Source organism: Herpailurus yagouaroundi, unplaced genomic scaffold, assembly GCF_014898765.1.
Source record: "Herpailurus yagouaroundi ecotype Mexico unplaced genomic scaffold, PumYag 159, whole genome shotgun sequence".
In the NCBI taxonomy this organism is placed as follows: Eukaryota; Metazoa; Chordata; class Mammalia; order Carnivora; family Felidae; genus Herpailurus; species Herpailurus yagouaroundi.
The window spans coordinates 46,204,452-46,221,344 of record NW_024412400.1 but is presented as its reverse complement, the minus strand read 5'-3'; the positions used below and the strand labels follow the sequence as shown (position 1 = coordinate 46,221,344).

At 38.3% G+C, this 16,893-nt stretch overlaps 1 protein-coding gene across 7 annotated transcripts in view; it reads right to left on the bottom strand.

The window, feature by feature from the left end:
• The window catches only part of MED12L (mediator complex subunit 12L), a 341,839-nt gene that overhangs the window by 10,204 nt on the left and 314,742 nt on the right, over window positions 1-16,893 (bottom strand). For all 7 annotated transcript variants that reach the window (XM_040480492.1, XM_040480491.1, XM_040480494.1 and 4 more), the window contains 4 exons: window positions 14,182-14,271; window positions 12,290-12,519; window positions 9,893-10,049; window positions 6,726-6,812 (listed from right to left, as the gene is read on the bottom strand). In XM_040480492.1, the coding sequence (XP_040336426.1) occupies window positions 6,726-6,812; window positions 9,893-10,049; window positions 12,290-12,519; window positions 14,182-14,271 (564 nt within the window). The remainder of the gene's footprint in view (window positions 1-6,725; window positions 6,813-9,892; window positions 10,050-12,289; window positions 12,520-14,181; window positions 14,272-16,893) is intronic.

Below are 16,893 nucleotides of genomic sequence, written 5' to 3'. Positions count from 1 at the left end.
CTTCATCTGGAAACTACTCCTCCTTTCCCTTCAAAAAGGAAAAAAAAAAAAAAACCACGAAAAAAAAATTCATGCAGAGGAAGGTAACATCGCTCAATAAATTTCTCTGACCTACTTTTTTCCATCTGAAAAGGAAAATAGTATCTGGCTAATTTAAAATTCTAGAGGCATCTGGCTCAATGTCTCTGAATGGAACATATGAATTTTTTGAAGACTGTATGACAATTTCACACATGATGTTTGTCTACAAAATAATGCAGTTAAGTACTGCTGCCATTATGCAAATTTTCATAAGGCATTATATTCAATTCGATACTGACACAAAGATCAATCAGTTTAAATAAAGCCAACTTTTTAAAGCTTTGTATTAGCATGTTTTCCAGGCCACCCAACTAGGACACTCTGAGTTTAAGATGAAAAGAAATGACACGGCAGGATGATGCAAAGTTTACTTTCTTAAAAGCTAAAAGCAGTTTTAAAGAAAAGATCACAGCCTGTTAACAGAGTCCATCAAGAGTTAATTTAATCATCATGACTCAAAAGCTTACTGAAGCTATTTTTCAAGTCAAGAACTATAATTTAGGTCAAAACCAGAGAGGCCAAATATAATCTTCCAGCAAGGGTGCTCAGCCTTTCTTTCCAGGTGCTCTTCCCTCAGCAAACACAAATCAGCCAAAGACTTGAGCAAGCGGGTAACAATACAGGCATGGATACTAAGCTGACACCGCATTTAATCTGTAAGCACAGGCCTTTCTAACACTTCCTCTTTTCACAGAAAAGCTGTTTCCAAATGATGCTTTTTGAAAAAGTACCAATTTCTGTTCTAAGTCAGTTTTGACTCCTAGGGTCACTTTTTATAGCAGTGACCAACTTGCCTATGTGGGTGTTAACAATCACTGTGCTGCACGTCCCAGCAGCTGCTGTCCACCAGGGGGTAGTCAGAGCAGTCAAAAACTCCTACGGCCTTCCCAGGTCTGCCGCACTCAACCTCCTGCCCATCAAGGCTTCCCAAGCTTCTCATCCTCTTCCTGACCTCTGTTATGGGCTGAATTATGCTGTCGTGAAAAGCTTTGCTGGCACCGTAACCCTCAGGACCTTACTTGGAGATGGGGTCTTTGCAGAGGGTAATCATGCTAAAATGAGATCATTAGGATAGGACCTGATCCAATGTGACTGGTGTCCTTATACAGAAGGGAAATTTGGACATAAATGCACACAGTGAGAGCATCATGAGAGGATGAAGGTGGAGATCATGTCTGTTTCGATGACCAAGGAATGCCAAAGACCATCAGCAAACCACCAAAAGCCAGGGGGAGACTCCTGGAGTGGATTTCTCCCTCATGGCCCACAGAAGGAACCACCTCTGCGGACACACTGATCTTGGACTCCCAGCCTCCGGAACTAGGAGATAACACACTTCTGTTGGTTAAGCCCCCCGGTGTGTGGTGCTTTGTTTCATGAGCCTTGGCCAACAAACACAGCTCCACCAGTACTTCTGCTTCCGCCATGCAGTGCCATTGCTCAACGGCTTCCTGGGATTCGAAGCTGTCTGGGGGCAGGGAGCATGCTACGTACTTCCTTACTGCGCTTATGACCTCTGGCCCAGCGCCGGCCTCTTCTGTCCACAACGAATAAGCACTAGCTGAACTGACCCGTGAATGTCACCAGATAGCAGGACAAGTCATTGAGCGGATGGTGGCTGGGCTACCGGTACCACTTCTCCCGTGACTGCATGAATCAGAACTCTGAATGAGTCAGAGCTGGCTTCTCGTCAACAGCCAGCTTACTGCTCAGTCTCCAGCAAAGAAACAATATAAAATTTTAAGAAATACAACTTTTTTTCTTAATACTGTTAAGGCTTTGCGCTACTGCTGTTCTGAAGATATATAATTAGAGGTAACTTTCTTCCTATGCTTCTACTTTCCTTCATTATAAGAAAACCAAAAAGAAAAAAATATATATATCAAAACACCCCTAGCAGCATTATTTTTGAAATTGGAAACAGTATCAGTGTTCGGCAGCTAAGTGGGGTGTTAAGCAAATAGTAGCAGAAGAATATAGCTGACTTCACAGCAATATAAAATTACAAACATGCAGACTATGTTAATAAACTTAAAAGTATATATATGGAAGCCAAATGAAAGTACACTGAAAAAAAGAATTACAATAATGTAAAACTCTAAGTTCTTTGACATCCCTTTAAAACTTCTAATCCTGAAATCTGTCACTCTAAGTGGTATTCAAAATTTCCTAGCCTATCCTGACTTATGACATATATAATAGTTCTGCATTTGTACAAATAATTGCCGTCTAGATTAGAATACAGTGCTCTAAACATAAGACCCTGTGCTTCCAAGAGAACTTTTAAAAAAGACTTCAGGTCAAAAGAAAGAAAGAAAGAAAAAGGCTAAAAAAGCTTGCTGTGAATTACACTATCCATGAAGACTGTTTTTTGTTTCTCTGGAATTACTTTACTAGAACACAGTGGGGAAATATCATGGGCCACGTTTTGACTACTCTGCTCAATCCTTAGGATATATTTATTTTCAGCTAGTGAGTGAAATATAATCCACTACATGAAAAACTTCAATACTGTCTCCTTAGAGGTTGAAACTGAATAAATGTGATATGTATTCTTTACACATAATAAATATATTAAATATTTATGAGACTTTTAGATGAGTAGAAAAGATATTAAATTCCCTTTTATTAGATATGCTTTATTTCTACTGGAACATGGGGATAGAGTCTCTTCTCAACTCTGTAAAAGCTGATCCTTTGCTTTAAATTATAATTAGGAAGTTTAAAGACAATTTCCAACCAGCCCTATAAATTTAACTTTGTGATAGAATCAAAATTTTTTTTTTTTTTTACCCTACCCAAAATAATCATTACATTTCAGGCACTTGATATCAATATCCATCTGTGTTTATATAACACAATTCTCTAAGAATAAAAACATTTTATGCATTTAATTTTACATATTTCCTACATGCTACATTATAAACCAACTAAAAGAATGTTTAATAAGAGGGGGATGAAAGGCCAAAAAGAAAGGGTAATAAAGATGTTGTTATCTGCTTAATTGCAGGTGTCCATCCAACTCAAGTTTTTCAAAATTATGAACTATTTTATAAGGACACGTGACCACAAATTAAAGTCGACATTTCTGACAAGTAAAACAGTCTTAGGATGACAGTTGTGCATCTGTGTGATTCAATATATGGATTTTAAATATGTGGAAAAAGTACAGAGTTTAAATATTAATACATTTAAATATGTAGACTTAATATAAGATTTTATTAAAATCTTAATTTTAATATTAATAAAAATTTATTATATTTGTGAGCCACATATATGTGACTATGTCATGTATGTTTATTTACATATAGGAATTAAATGTCAAAAGCAGGTAAAAAGGTACACTGTCCTCCTGTTACATATTCAAAAGTAACTGAAGCAGTTCTACACTTAATGTTTGCTCCTCTGGTACACTAGGTACTATGCAATCAGTTTCTTATTAGCAATGGCTAGCCAAAGAAGTTATAATTCTTAAATTAATGGGTTCCTTATAACTGTCAATTAAGTGTTCACTTATGAATTTGCATGAAATCTCTGAAAATTTCTATTAGAGTTAACTTCCCCAGTTCTTTACAGAAGCCTCTGTTGTTCACATGGGCATTATGGCATAAGAAGTCTTTGTTTTAAATGAGACAGAAAGAAAGGTTAAAAATTTGCCAGGTCAACATCAAATATCCCAAATGCTCAACAGGATATAATTTGCAGATGTTATCATTTATTTCTTCGTGTTCTGTCAAAATATCACTGGAATGTTTTGTTGTATTTAGAAACAAAAGAGTGGGGCTACTTTAAGCTTTTTTACTGCCTGATATAGTAAGATGCCTGGTAGAAAGTGAATTTTTATAGTGGCAAATGTAATCTAATGGATGCCCTATGTAACTGTGGAATACTGGGTGAAGGGGGACAAGAAGTTAAACTTTCCCCAGTAGCTGTAGATTTTAAAATCAAAGCATCAAATGTTAGGCTTCACAGTTAAACAATTTTATAAAGTTTATTTATTTTTTTTGAGAAAGATAGAGAATGGGGGAAGGACAAAAGAAGAGAGGGAGACAGAGAATCCCAAGCAGGCTCCACGCTGTCAGTGCAGAGCCCGATGCAGGGCTCAAACTCATGAACTGCGAGATCATGACCTGAGCTGAAACCAAGAGTCAGATGCTTAACAGACTGAGCCACCCAGGAGCCCCTAGGCTTCATATTTAAAACACAACTTAGGGAGGGGTATTTGGGTGGCTCAGTCAGTGGAGTGTCCAACTCTTGGTTTCAGCTCTGGTCATGATCTTGTGATTTGTGAGATTGAGCCCTATGTCAAGATCTGGGCTGACAGTGCAGGGCCTTCTTGGGATTCTCTCTCCGTCCCTCCCCAACTCACTCGTGGGTGCTCTCTCTCAAAATAAATAAATAACCATTAAAAAAACAAAACAAAACATAACTTATAGAAACACAGAAAGACATATAGGGAAGAAAGGAAAGCTCTTCCTTAAATAGAATACAAACAGCTACATGCAGAAAAAACAAGAGTTATTAGCAAATCACCACTTCCGACTACCACAGTAAAATTTGACCAAGGTGAGGATAATTTAACAAATGCTGACATTAGTGGATAAAGGTCTGTGAGTAAAAGAACAATGAGACTGTATCAAGCTATCCCCGTAAATTATTTTTAACTACAGAAGAAAAATCAATTACCTTGTAGTAGAGATATCTATAATAGCACCTAAACACAAAGATTAAAGTAATTGCGCCGGTGCTGTATATCCTAATGTGACACCTGAGAAAGATACAGCACCACCTCTGTGATACTCCTGCCAGAAGTGCATGATCTGAATCTAATCATGAGGAAATATCAGACAAATCAAAACCTGAGTTACACTCTACAAATTCTATGTGCCTCAAAATGTCACTGTCATGGAAACAAAACAGAAACTGCAAAGACAAAAGGGGGCCACAGAATCGATCCAGATTAAAGGTAAGTAAAAAGACATGAAAGTATGATCCGAGACCAGGAAAAAAACAAAAACAAAACAAACAAACAAAAAACTGGAGTAAAGAATATTATCAGTGCAAATGGCACAATTTGCAAAAGATGTATAGATCGTAGCATTGTATTGATGTTAAATTACCTGATTTCACTAACTGCACCAAGTTTTTTAAGATAATATCTTGTTCCTAAAAGACCACAATGAAGTATTCAGAGTAAAGAAGCACAAGCCTGCAAGTTACTCATATGTACAGATCATGTGTGTGTATGTGTACGTGTGTATAGAAAGAATAAAGAAAATGTGGCAAAATATTAATAATTAGTGAATCTGGGAAGAGGATGTATGGTAATTCTTTGTATTATCCTTTAATTCTTCTGTTAGCTTGAAATTACTTAAAAATACTTTATCTTGTTCTTGGGCTAGAGGTTAGGGTGAGGTAGCAGTATCCTATGCCAAGGAGTCCTTTCCACAACATTTGTAAGTCAGTCAACCGATCCCTGCTAATACGACTCTGATGATGAAGAATGTAGGCTGTGAATGTATATATATTGCCTCTACCTAAGAAAGGATTTTTAAGATGGATTGCAATAAATGTCACTTATACAGTAAACAAACAAATAAGTAAATGGAGCTAAAAAATGAACAAAACTGATTCATGATAAAGAAGAATTTCCTTAAAAATGGGGATCAAACTGGCCAAGGCCGAGGCTTGTAAAATGCATCTGAGATGTCCTTTTCCAGTTGCCAATGCTCCCTTATCAGTTCTATTTGGACACTATCCGTCCTTTACCATGTAGCTCTACTGATCTTTCTCTACCACAAAAGTTGTGAAAGCAACCATCTCTTTGTAACCCTGTCCTGAAAAGAGTCTACACCAGGATTTCCAAGGGTTCACTAAGCCAGCTTATTTTAGATTGTACTTGCACAACTCATGTTACTCAGTTACCTTCAGAACAAGCATTTACTTTTACAGATATTTCCAATATGTAGCAAGTGATGTGACCATTGATGGTAGTGATAAAAATTCTTCTTTTTACAACATACTTATCTAAGTAAACTGAAAAAAAAAGAAGCAATTTAAAGAAAAAAAATGCAAACGTAATAAAGCAGGGATATGGCATTTGTGAAAGTAAAGGGTGTTGTAATTATGGAAGTTCAGAAAACACTGATGCTATGCATTGAACATTTCATAATCTGACAAAGCTAAAGAAGTGAATTATGAGATTATGAATTACATGAAAATCTTATAGAAAATACCTGGCTGAAATCAGAGTTTCTTTATATCAGTAAAGATAATATTTCGGAAGATACACTCAGTCTTTTTTGAAATTAAAGTAAAAACTCAAGATAACCTTGTAATAGATATACTAAATTATCATCTTAATACTGTTTAGAAAAAAAAACTGCTGTCTCAACATAAATATTTTAGCCCATGGAAAAGTCTGAAAAAATTTACAAAGGAAAAATGGCGTGACTTACTGAACCCAGAATATTTATTTATACCTTTCTGGGAAAACAAACATACTATAATGATAAAGTTCTAGGGAACAATTCTAGGGTATATTCTGGCTACTTCAATTCTTAACAGTTTTATGGGACATGAAAAATGCAGCCTGCCTTTAAAGAAGAACCCCACATATTTGGTTCCACAACACTAGGCCTTACCAAAGGCTGCTGGGGCTGCATCGCTTGGAGACCAAGGGTCTGACTCTGGGGCTGCGGGGGCTGCTGGGGCTGGGGGGGCTGCTGCATCTGGAACGAAACAGGATTATACTTAAACAGAGGGGTTAATATATTCCAATCTCTTCTCTCCCCCTAATTTATCTAATTATCTTGTTGCAACAAAAATGATACACACGTTCCTCCTGCATCTTTGTCTTAACAAACATTGTTCATTTGTCCAAGTCAAGACCTAAATTGGCTCTCCCCCGCAGCCTTCTTGGGTCAATACAACCCCAAGGATCTCTTCCTTCGGTAGAGATATACTGCCCTCTGCTGTCCAAGGACATCCTGCATACTTACTGTTTTGATGCCTTTCAGGTCATCCGCCTTTGCACATACTTTATCCTATCTCATACCAGCAGGTTAGACAAGGACTACTCAGTAATTACCTTTTTAGTCCCTATGACATCTGAACAAACTCTTGTAGTTTTGTTTTTGTTTTTGTTTTAAGAAAAATGTAGACCTCTCAAACAAAGGAAGACAGGAAGAGGAGGGGAGAGAAGAGTAATTCTTAAAGATTATAAATTTTTTTGGTGGGGGTGGGCCTGGGTGGCTCAGTGGGTTAAGTGATTTCAGCTCCGGTCATGATCTCACAATTCAGAAGTTGAAGCCTCGCATTGGGACTCTCTCTCCCTCTCTCTATGCCCCTCCCCTGCACTCACTCTCAAAATAAATAAATACACTTAAAAAGAAAAAAGAAAAGAGTTTTTTTTGAGAGAGAGGGTTCAAGTGAGCGAGGGGCAGAAAGAAAGAAGAAGAGAAAGAATCCTTCAAGGAGCAGGGAGGGAAGGAGAGAGAGAAAGCAGGGCTCATGCTCACTGAAGTGGGGCTAGAGCTCACCCAATGTGGAACTGGAACTTATGAACTGTAAGATCATGACCTGACCCCAAAAGTCAGATGCTTTTAACTGACTGAGCCACCCAGGAGCCCAAGAAAAAAAAAAAAAATTAAAGCAAGATGTTTATGTGAGATGTTCTGGCATAAGATACTAGCATCAAGACAAATTCTCTCAGTGACCAAGTTGGCTTAAATAAATGGCTCTTGGAAAACATTTCCAAGTCACGAAGAAACACAGACTAGACATCCACTATGTGGGACACAGAGGAGAGGAAAATATTAATAGGTGGTTTGTCTTGGTGACTTTCAAAGTTTCCTCCATCCGGGCATTCATCTTAATGATGACACTGCTGGACTTCTTTTCATCCTCTGCATTTCCAACTTGGTGTGCATACTATCTTCCAAATTATTTGTCTTCTTTAGGGCAAGGTAACAAATAGCTATTACCAGATGGTATTACCCACTAAGTGCCAATATTGGTTGATATGGAATCCTACCAGGGGGTCTGGGCAGGGTTGCTCCCAACTGGAACAATGCAAGTGGGACCAGGACTATGCTGATTATAATATAAAGCCAATTCTCCATTTGGCCCACTGTGAAATCTTTCAAGAAAAACCAACTTAACTTCATCATTATTAATTAGTTACTTTACGGAGGTAGTCAGTCACCACAAACAAAGTATAATCCTGATGCAAAAGTAAATCCCTTTTATCTCCAGGGAATGTGTGGTAAAGAAAACATTACCAGAAGGGCATACTATGCTAATTGGGATAAAAAAGCACATATTAACTAGTAAAGAAAGGCTTTGAAAATCTGCAGCCTTGAAAAGCAATGTAAGACAGGAAGTAGTAAATAATGTAATAACTTTCTTCAGTGATTTGGAAGTGAGAAATTTAAAGCCGAGGGAAATATAAAAGTCCTATAAAGTTCTGAAAATATATCCTCAGAACCTGAGACAAAATTATTTAAGAAAATATCACTATGACTGTTCATAATAATATTATCAAATGAAAGCTTCCCTTATAAGGAACCATGTTGGAGGCAACAACTGTACAGTAAGTGAGGCTGCCATTTGTAGGCCACACTCTCCCTAAACCAATTACCAATTGTTATCAATTTTGTGATACAACTTTTTCTTCACATTTGAACGGGTAAAAGTTGGGATGCAACTAACGGCATTGTATAACTAATGATATTTTAGAATTATAAAACCCATTTTTCGGGAGGATTTGTGTCAGCTTCTGCCTATCACCTGGGAGTACTGTCAACCAGAATTTTTTGGGTCACACTGAATTCAGACCTCAATCCCACTTGAACTTGTGGTTCAAATTCTCAGGGGAGACATTTTTTTCCCTCCAACCAGTGTCAAGGTTGAGACATGCGCATTACTTTACGGTCCCTTTCTGCACAAGTTTATTGAACTCATTCCAAGAGTATAGCTTTGGGTATCCCAGTTCTACTAGATTCCCTGTCTTTGGTGGTGTTTTTTCTTTCTTAATAACACACAAAATGTCAGTTGCATCTCAAGGTGAATTACTGATAAGAGTCCACCGCAGAGACTCATCAGATAATATCCAATCCAAAAACTTAGGATAAACTTGTGAATAATGAAGACAAATGGAACAGGTAAACATAAATAGCCTATAGTTCCTAGATGAGTAAGTTAGAAACAAGAATGTGTCAAGGGGAGGAACGCTTTATCTAAGGTACTTAAATATTTACATCAAATAAATGAAGGATAGCTCTCTGGATTCGACCAGAGACAGAATGAAATATCCCTCTGAAATATCCTAGCTATGTAACTCCAACTTCACAGCTTCATCAGACCAAAAGTGTCAGAGATAATTTTTTGGATTAAAGACCCCCTCTAGGAATCTGATGAAAAAGCTATGGACCACTCAATTTTACTTGTTCCTCCCCCCCCCCCCCCCAAGCACATAAAAGAAAATTTGCCTTCAATCTGCATAGTCCGTAGTTAAACAGTGAGTGGGGAAGCTGACACACACTTTTAGGATAAAGGCAACCAGTCACCCTCTCGTGAACCTTTGTGAAAGGGGAATGACATTCCGCAAAATGCACCCTCCTGCCCATAACCTGGTAAAGGCACGGACACAGGAAGATCCTTGCCGAGTCGGAACTACATCACACCGGTTTAGCTCCTAGTGTCAACTACACGGGGCTCCTTGGAACTTGGCGATTCAAGTCTCGGGGCCTCTTATTTCTTAAGACGGCCGAGGGCCCCTCACGCATTGCCCCCATTCCCAGCCGCAAACCTGGAGGAGTCTCTGCTGCTGTCGAACCTGCGGCTGTCTGGTTCTCATTGGGTCCTGAGGCAGGGGCACCGAGGGGAGGCTTGGATGCGTGGGAGTGAGCACTGCATCGATTCCTCCACCTACCAGAGGGCTCTGCTGAAGCGACTGATGATTTAGTCTGGTAAAAAAATAACACAACTTGGTCTCACACCCAGGCAAATGCTTCAATAAGTAACATTAATTGAGCATTTATTCTGGAGAAGTCACAGTGGTGAGAGTCTGAAATGTATTATTTCATTTACTCCCCAGAGCAGCCCTTTGAGGTCAGTTTTATTATCCCCATTTTATTTAAAACTTTTAACTGAAAGATAGTTGACCTTTATATTAGTACCACATATTCAACAATTCCATACATTATGAAATGCTCACCAGAATAAGTATAGCTACCATCTGTCACCAAAGTTATTACCACATTATTGAATATATTCCCTATGCTGTACTTTTTGTCCCTGTAACGTATAACTAGAAATCTGTACCTCTTAATACCCTTCATTTATTTTGCCCATCCCTCTGGCCTTTTCCCTCTGGCAACTACTGATTTGTTCTCTGTATTTATTAGTCTGTTTCTATTTTGTTTGTTTCTTCATTGTTTTGTTTTTTAGATTCCACATTATAAGTGAAATCTTATGGTATTTGTCTTTCTCTGACTTCAATTAGCATTATACTTTCTAGATCTACCCTGTTGTCACAAATGGCAAGAATTTATTCTTTTTTATGGCTGAGTAATATTCCATTCTGTATACACACAACATCTTTGTCCATTCATCTACTAATGGACACTTAGATTTTTCCATAGCTTAGCTATTGTGAAATGATGCTGCAATAAACATAGGGGTACATACATCTTTTTGAATTAATATTTGTTTTCTTTGGATACCCAGAAGTGAAATTACTGCATCATATGGTTTTTCTTTTTCTTTTCTTTTTTTTCTTTTTTTCAGGAACCTTCATACGGTTTTCCATAGCAGCTGCACCAATTCACATTCCCACCAACAGGGCACAAGACTTCCCTTTTCCTCCACATCCTTGCCAACACTTGTCATTTCTTGTCTTTTTCATACTAGTCATTCTCACTGGTGAGAGGTGATACCTCAGTGGAAGAATTTCCATTTCATTATCCTCATTTTAAAAATGAGAAAATGGAGAGCTAAAGAAGTGATTTCCCAAAGTTATTCAGACAGTAAATAGCACAGGTGGGATTTAAACCCATAATGCTGCACTCTGAAGTTCAAGTTCATAGGCAATACACTTCGCTGCCCCTTACTAGAAAAATAATAAATACAATGAATGTTTTTCCAAATTTATTTGCCCAAATGTGCCACCATCAACCATGCCAACGTTCTAAGCACTAACTACTTGGTATTGATGTGCAGCCACTGATTTTAAAACACGGAAGCTAAGCGGCTGTCTAGTATTAGTGCAGAATTTTGCATGAAAATTCTTTGAGATGAACGCTATCCGACAGAACTTTCCACACTGCCTGAAATGCTCTATACCTGTGCTGTCCAATAAGATAGCGACTGGCCTCCAGGACCAGCTACATAATTTCTGGGTTTCAGTGTGAAACAGAAACACAAGGTTCCTTGATCAAAAACAAGTAGGATTTTCAAGAACGTGACAGGAGAGCATTCAATTAAGCCTGGGGGCCTTCTATAGCACAGCACACCATGTGACTGCACAGGTCACACACTTTCAGAGTTGGCTCTGCTTGGCGGCATGTGGCCACTGAACACTTCAAATGTAACAGGTGTGACGGAGAAATTAAACTTTTCATTTAACTTTGATTAGTCTAAACTTAAATAGCCATGCATGGCTGGTGGCTACCATGCATGATGTCTATGGCATCCAAGTACAGCAAGAATGGAGAAAGAGTCTTTCACCATCCTGTTTTGCCAACCATACCTGCAGCAGAAAAGGGGATGACAAGATAACAAAACTCTTACGGGCACCATGCACAACGAGTATTCCAATCACAGACTTTACAGCTCCAAAGTATCCTAGTCAGGCAATGCTAACAATCATCACCAATTTTTCATAGTAAGATATTGTTAGCCAAACATCTGTTTAAAAGAACAGAAACAATGGAGCTAACATATTAGCATTATCTAAGCTATTACATCCATACTATGGCAGATGTGAGTTAAACCTCAGAGGCCTTGAATGAAATAAAAAAGATGGGGCACTGCTGATTTTGATCCTCTGTCTGGATGCTACTAAAAATGAGATGACACAATGCAAATTATATGCAAATATGCAAGCTCATAAAAACAATTATAAAGCGCCATGCCCTAGACAATGCATAACAAAGACAAGAATTTGAGTGTCTACTATTGAAATCATTATTTCTACATGTATCACCTCTGAGAGCTGGTCAAGGGCTGCAGGTACGGTGACGCCTGCTGCTGAACATAGCCACTGGGCTGCTGCTGCATCTGTCTGAGTCTTTCCATTAGCGCCGGGTTGGAATGTGTGGCCGGATAGGTCCTGGAGTTATAGCTAGGAGACAGGACCACGCCACCAGCCTGCTGCTGAGGGGTCTGCTGCAAAGGCATCTGCGTTCCATACATCGTATAGCCCTGGGGCATGGTCTGGAGGTATGGGCACAAGGAGTTAAATTAATGTTTCAGTAAGCACCACCTTTGCTATCACTGAGTCATAGGGGGCAAAAACAACCCCAGAAGGAGATCCCTGAAAGCCACTGTTCTCTAAAGCTCTTATAACTCAACATATGAGGAAGACTACTCTGGAAGCAAGAGGCTAGCAAGAAAGCTATAGAATGAACTAGGTGGATAATGATTCACCAGAAATTTCAATTAAAAATAAAAATGAATCCTCATTTGGGTTAAGAGATCAGTTTTAGAATCAGTTGCTTGTTTTGAGGGAAAGAAGGATACATTTCTTTATAGAAATTATCAGGTAAGCATCCAAACCTGAAGTACACAGATGACATCAATGTTCAACAGATCCCAAGCATAATTAATTTCATTTCCAAAATCAGAAAGAAAAGCTATCCATGTCCAATGTACATTAAAATTATAGAGTACGCTTTCCTGATACGGAACTATACCTCCTTGGAGCTGATGAATTTGCCTGTAGTGACTAATCAGTTACCAAAACAAATAAACAAACAAAACCCAAAAAAACCCAGACCAACCAATACCTTAACCAGAGAGTAAGGTATAACTGGGGAATATTCGATATCCTCTAGACCTGGATGGGCTACACCCTTTTTTCAGCATTCTACCAATACTCTGAATATTTAATTTTTCTATTCAATATTACTATATGAGTGTTTATATCTTAACACCTAATGTAAATAAAAAATGTAATAAGGTTCTGCTGGGTGACTACAATTTATAGAATGGAATGCTGATTTAAGAAGAAACCTGCTCTTCAATCCTCAAAGAACCACATTTTAGTTCACGGCTCTGACTCGGAAGACACAGTAATGACTAATCAACTTCCAGCTGACAGGATGCAAGGATCTGGCTGTGGGGCTCGGCACGTCTGAGAGCCAATCTCAGATTGCCTTTCATCTGTGGGCATAGTGTGACATGTTAGCCCCACGAGCTGTCTTGCCAACATCCCCGGGCTCCTAATTATGAAAGGGACAAAGTAAAAGTATACAGAAGCAGAAACAACAAAATTACTAGAAAAAAAATAGCTCAAGAGTTGCATTATATTAAGGCAAGTCCATCATTTGCTGAGTGGCTACCATGGATCTGGTGCTGTGCTGGTTCCACAGGTTCTTAAATTCTCACAATGCTCATCTCTATTTGACAAAGAAGGAAACCAAGACAGAATAACATGCACAATGTTACATAGCTAGAAAGGTGTCAGGAATTGTGCCAAGGTCTAATTCCAAGGCCAATTACCTTCTCACTCTACCATGATTCTCTGCAAACCTATCTTTCAATAGGATAAATTCAATCATGAATTACATCAGTATTTATTATAAAGTAAAATAAGTACTCTGGGACTGTTAAGCATTTCAACACCTACCATCATCGTTAATAGAATGATTAGATTTTTAAATCGAGAACTCTTTAAAATGTTTTATGCTCTTCATTCAGTCCGAAGGTTTGTTCATCACTGGTGATGCATTTTTTTAAGATGTCAACTCCAATCTATAAGCAGAAGTACTACCTTCTAAACCCCGTAAGGGAGCTGATATCCTATTCACTTGGTTTCCCACTTCAAATAAACAACATTAAAAATCCCAGCAGCATCTACAAGGCAAATGTGGGTACCTGTGCTTGCTGCAGCCCTGGATACTGGGGGAGCTGAGGGGAGGGCCGTGCTTGTGCAGCAAAGAGAGCAGGCTGGTCCCCTGGCGGGCCCTGGAAAACAAAGCCAAAGCAAACTCTTGATCATAACAGCAAGAACTTGATTTGCACTCCTGGCTAAGAACCCCAATAACCCATGACACCAAATCTTATTAGATGACTACAGAATTTGGAGTTTTCCAAACAACATTAAATAGAACTTTTTCTATGTGTGTAGAGACTATTAAACTTATCATTTCTGCCAAAAACTATAGATGTCCCAACAATAATACATACATTAAATACAAGCCAAAATAACCAACGGTCTACTTATCAGAGAGGCTCTGAAACAGCTCTGCTGTACACCCCAGGATACAAATGCCACTTTCGAGTGAAAGGCATGAGGCTGTGTGAAATCTGAAAGCACGGAGTTGTACCATTCTGTGCCCATAAAAAAAGAGAATACGAGGTACAAATTTCATTGCTTTTTAAGGAAGGTTCTTCACGGTGACCTACCAATTGTCTATTTAACCATGTGGTCAAGAGATGAATTTGCATCTCCTATGACTAATCATCAATTAGAATAACTATCAATAAAAATTCACAATACATTAACTGCAAATGTAACTCTGACAATAATAAAATAAAACCAATTAACATCTGCTCACCAGTCTTAATTTAATACATGTTTTGCCCTTTGAAAAATAAATCTAAGAGCCACTGTATGTGTTTTATGTTATGGTGTCAGAAGCTATTTCATGGAAGCTTGCAGTAATCATCATGGAAAGAGGTCTAGTTTCCAACCATCCCTAGATTTTTACAGCACTTACTAATTACACAGAATGGGGTTTATTCCAAAATATTTTACTCATGTCTTATAGATGTCCGCATTTTTCAAAAGTGTTAAATTATAGTTATATAAACCCATTTAATGTGCTTGGAAAGTAGTGTAGATTTTTCTAGCAGGCAGAAAGTGACAAGCATTTAGCTTTAGAGGGTGAACACCAACAATTATTGGACATCTATTCTATTCCAGAGACTGGACTTCTTGTTCTCACCCCCATTTTCTCACAATAAATCTGCAGGGAAGAGAGTATCGTCCTCACTTACATTCTTCAGATAGAAGAAGCCAGGCTCAAGGAGCTTAAGCAGCTTAGCAAGCTCATTGAGCTTAGACCTGGCAGAGCTATTATCTGAACGCAGGTGAGTCTGATCCCTAAGTCCAGGGCTCTTTCTGTTAGGACAAGATGTCTCCACATGCAATATTAAAAATGGAAATATTTAGGGGCGCCTGGGTGGCGCAGTCGGTTAAGCGTCCGACTTCAGCCAGGTCACGATCTCGCGGTCTGTGAGTTCGAGCCCCGCGTTGGGCTCTGGGCTGATGGCTCAGAGCCTGGAGCCTGTTTCCGATTCTGTGTCTCCCTCTCTCTCTGCCCCTCCCCCGTTCATGCTCTGTCTCTCTCTGTCCCAAAAATAAATAAACGTTGAAAAAAAAATTAAAAAAAAAATGGAAATATTTAAATCCTCACTTGGTACTTATTCTTTACAGATATATAGCCTTTAAAACTCACTCCAACAACAACAAAAAAAAAACCCAAGATACCTATAAAGACTTCTTACTGAAATGCTGAAACGAAATGCATATATTATATAGTAGAATCCTTTCTCGGTTCCTCATATAAAATCACTTGAGGGCATTTATGAAACTTCAGCCTTTCCTAAGGTGACTATCCACCCATATATGGACCAAATAGAAAATTTCTGAGAGTGCGTATAATAGCCTCAACAAGAATCTACATTTCCAGAATAGGGTACCATGAAGATATCCTCAGGCTTCAGCTGGTTAATCTAAGTGCAACTGTGTCTATATTTACTCTATATGCACTTGAATCTAAGGAAAATATCCCAAACTCCCTCTATGAAAAGTCATTCCATGGCAGTGTGACCGTCCAGGCCCTACCACTATTCCCCTCCCAGACTATTTGAAAGGTTTTTGATTTTTCAAACACTATGCCTAGAAGTCATTAAATCAACCACTTCCTTAAATGCTACTCCTTAATTCAGTGCTCCCGGACACTGTCGTACAAGGTCCCTGCGAGATACGATTTTGCTTCTTTGTGGGGGACAAATATTTTCATATTATCATTTTTACAGAAGGGGGAAAAATAAGTTACTTATATATTTGAGTTAAAGTCATGATATCCAGAAGTGGTCTTCAATTCCCACATCCTGCTTTGGTTTAAAAGGAAACAAGATGTGATCTGTATATGACGGCTACATGCAGATGCATAAAGATGTTTTCAAATTCTTCACTCTTCCTTTGCTTAGTGAAGAACCCTATGAAATGAGCTATGACTTACATGTGGAGAAACCCAGAATACTAATAAGGTAAATATGTGAGTTACCGTGCAACACTTTTATTGACAAGTTACAGCTGCAATCATGGACATTAAAGAAATATGAATTTAAAACTATTCTACATAAAAAGAAAAATCACAAAATTAACATTCAAGGAAAACCACTAACTTTTGAAGAAGCAAAGAGAAAGGGATAAGAAATTTCAGAGACAGGTTTTACACTGTAAAATTCATGCATTCTTTGTTAATCATTTTTTGCCTAAAGGGAAACTATTTATTTATGGACATACTGTAAACCTCCTACCTCCAATTTTTCCCCGACTTAAGTACAGTAGGTAAT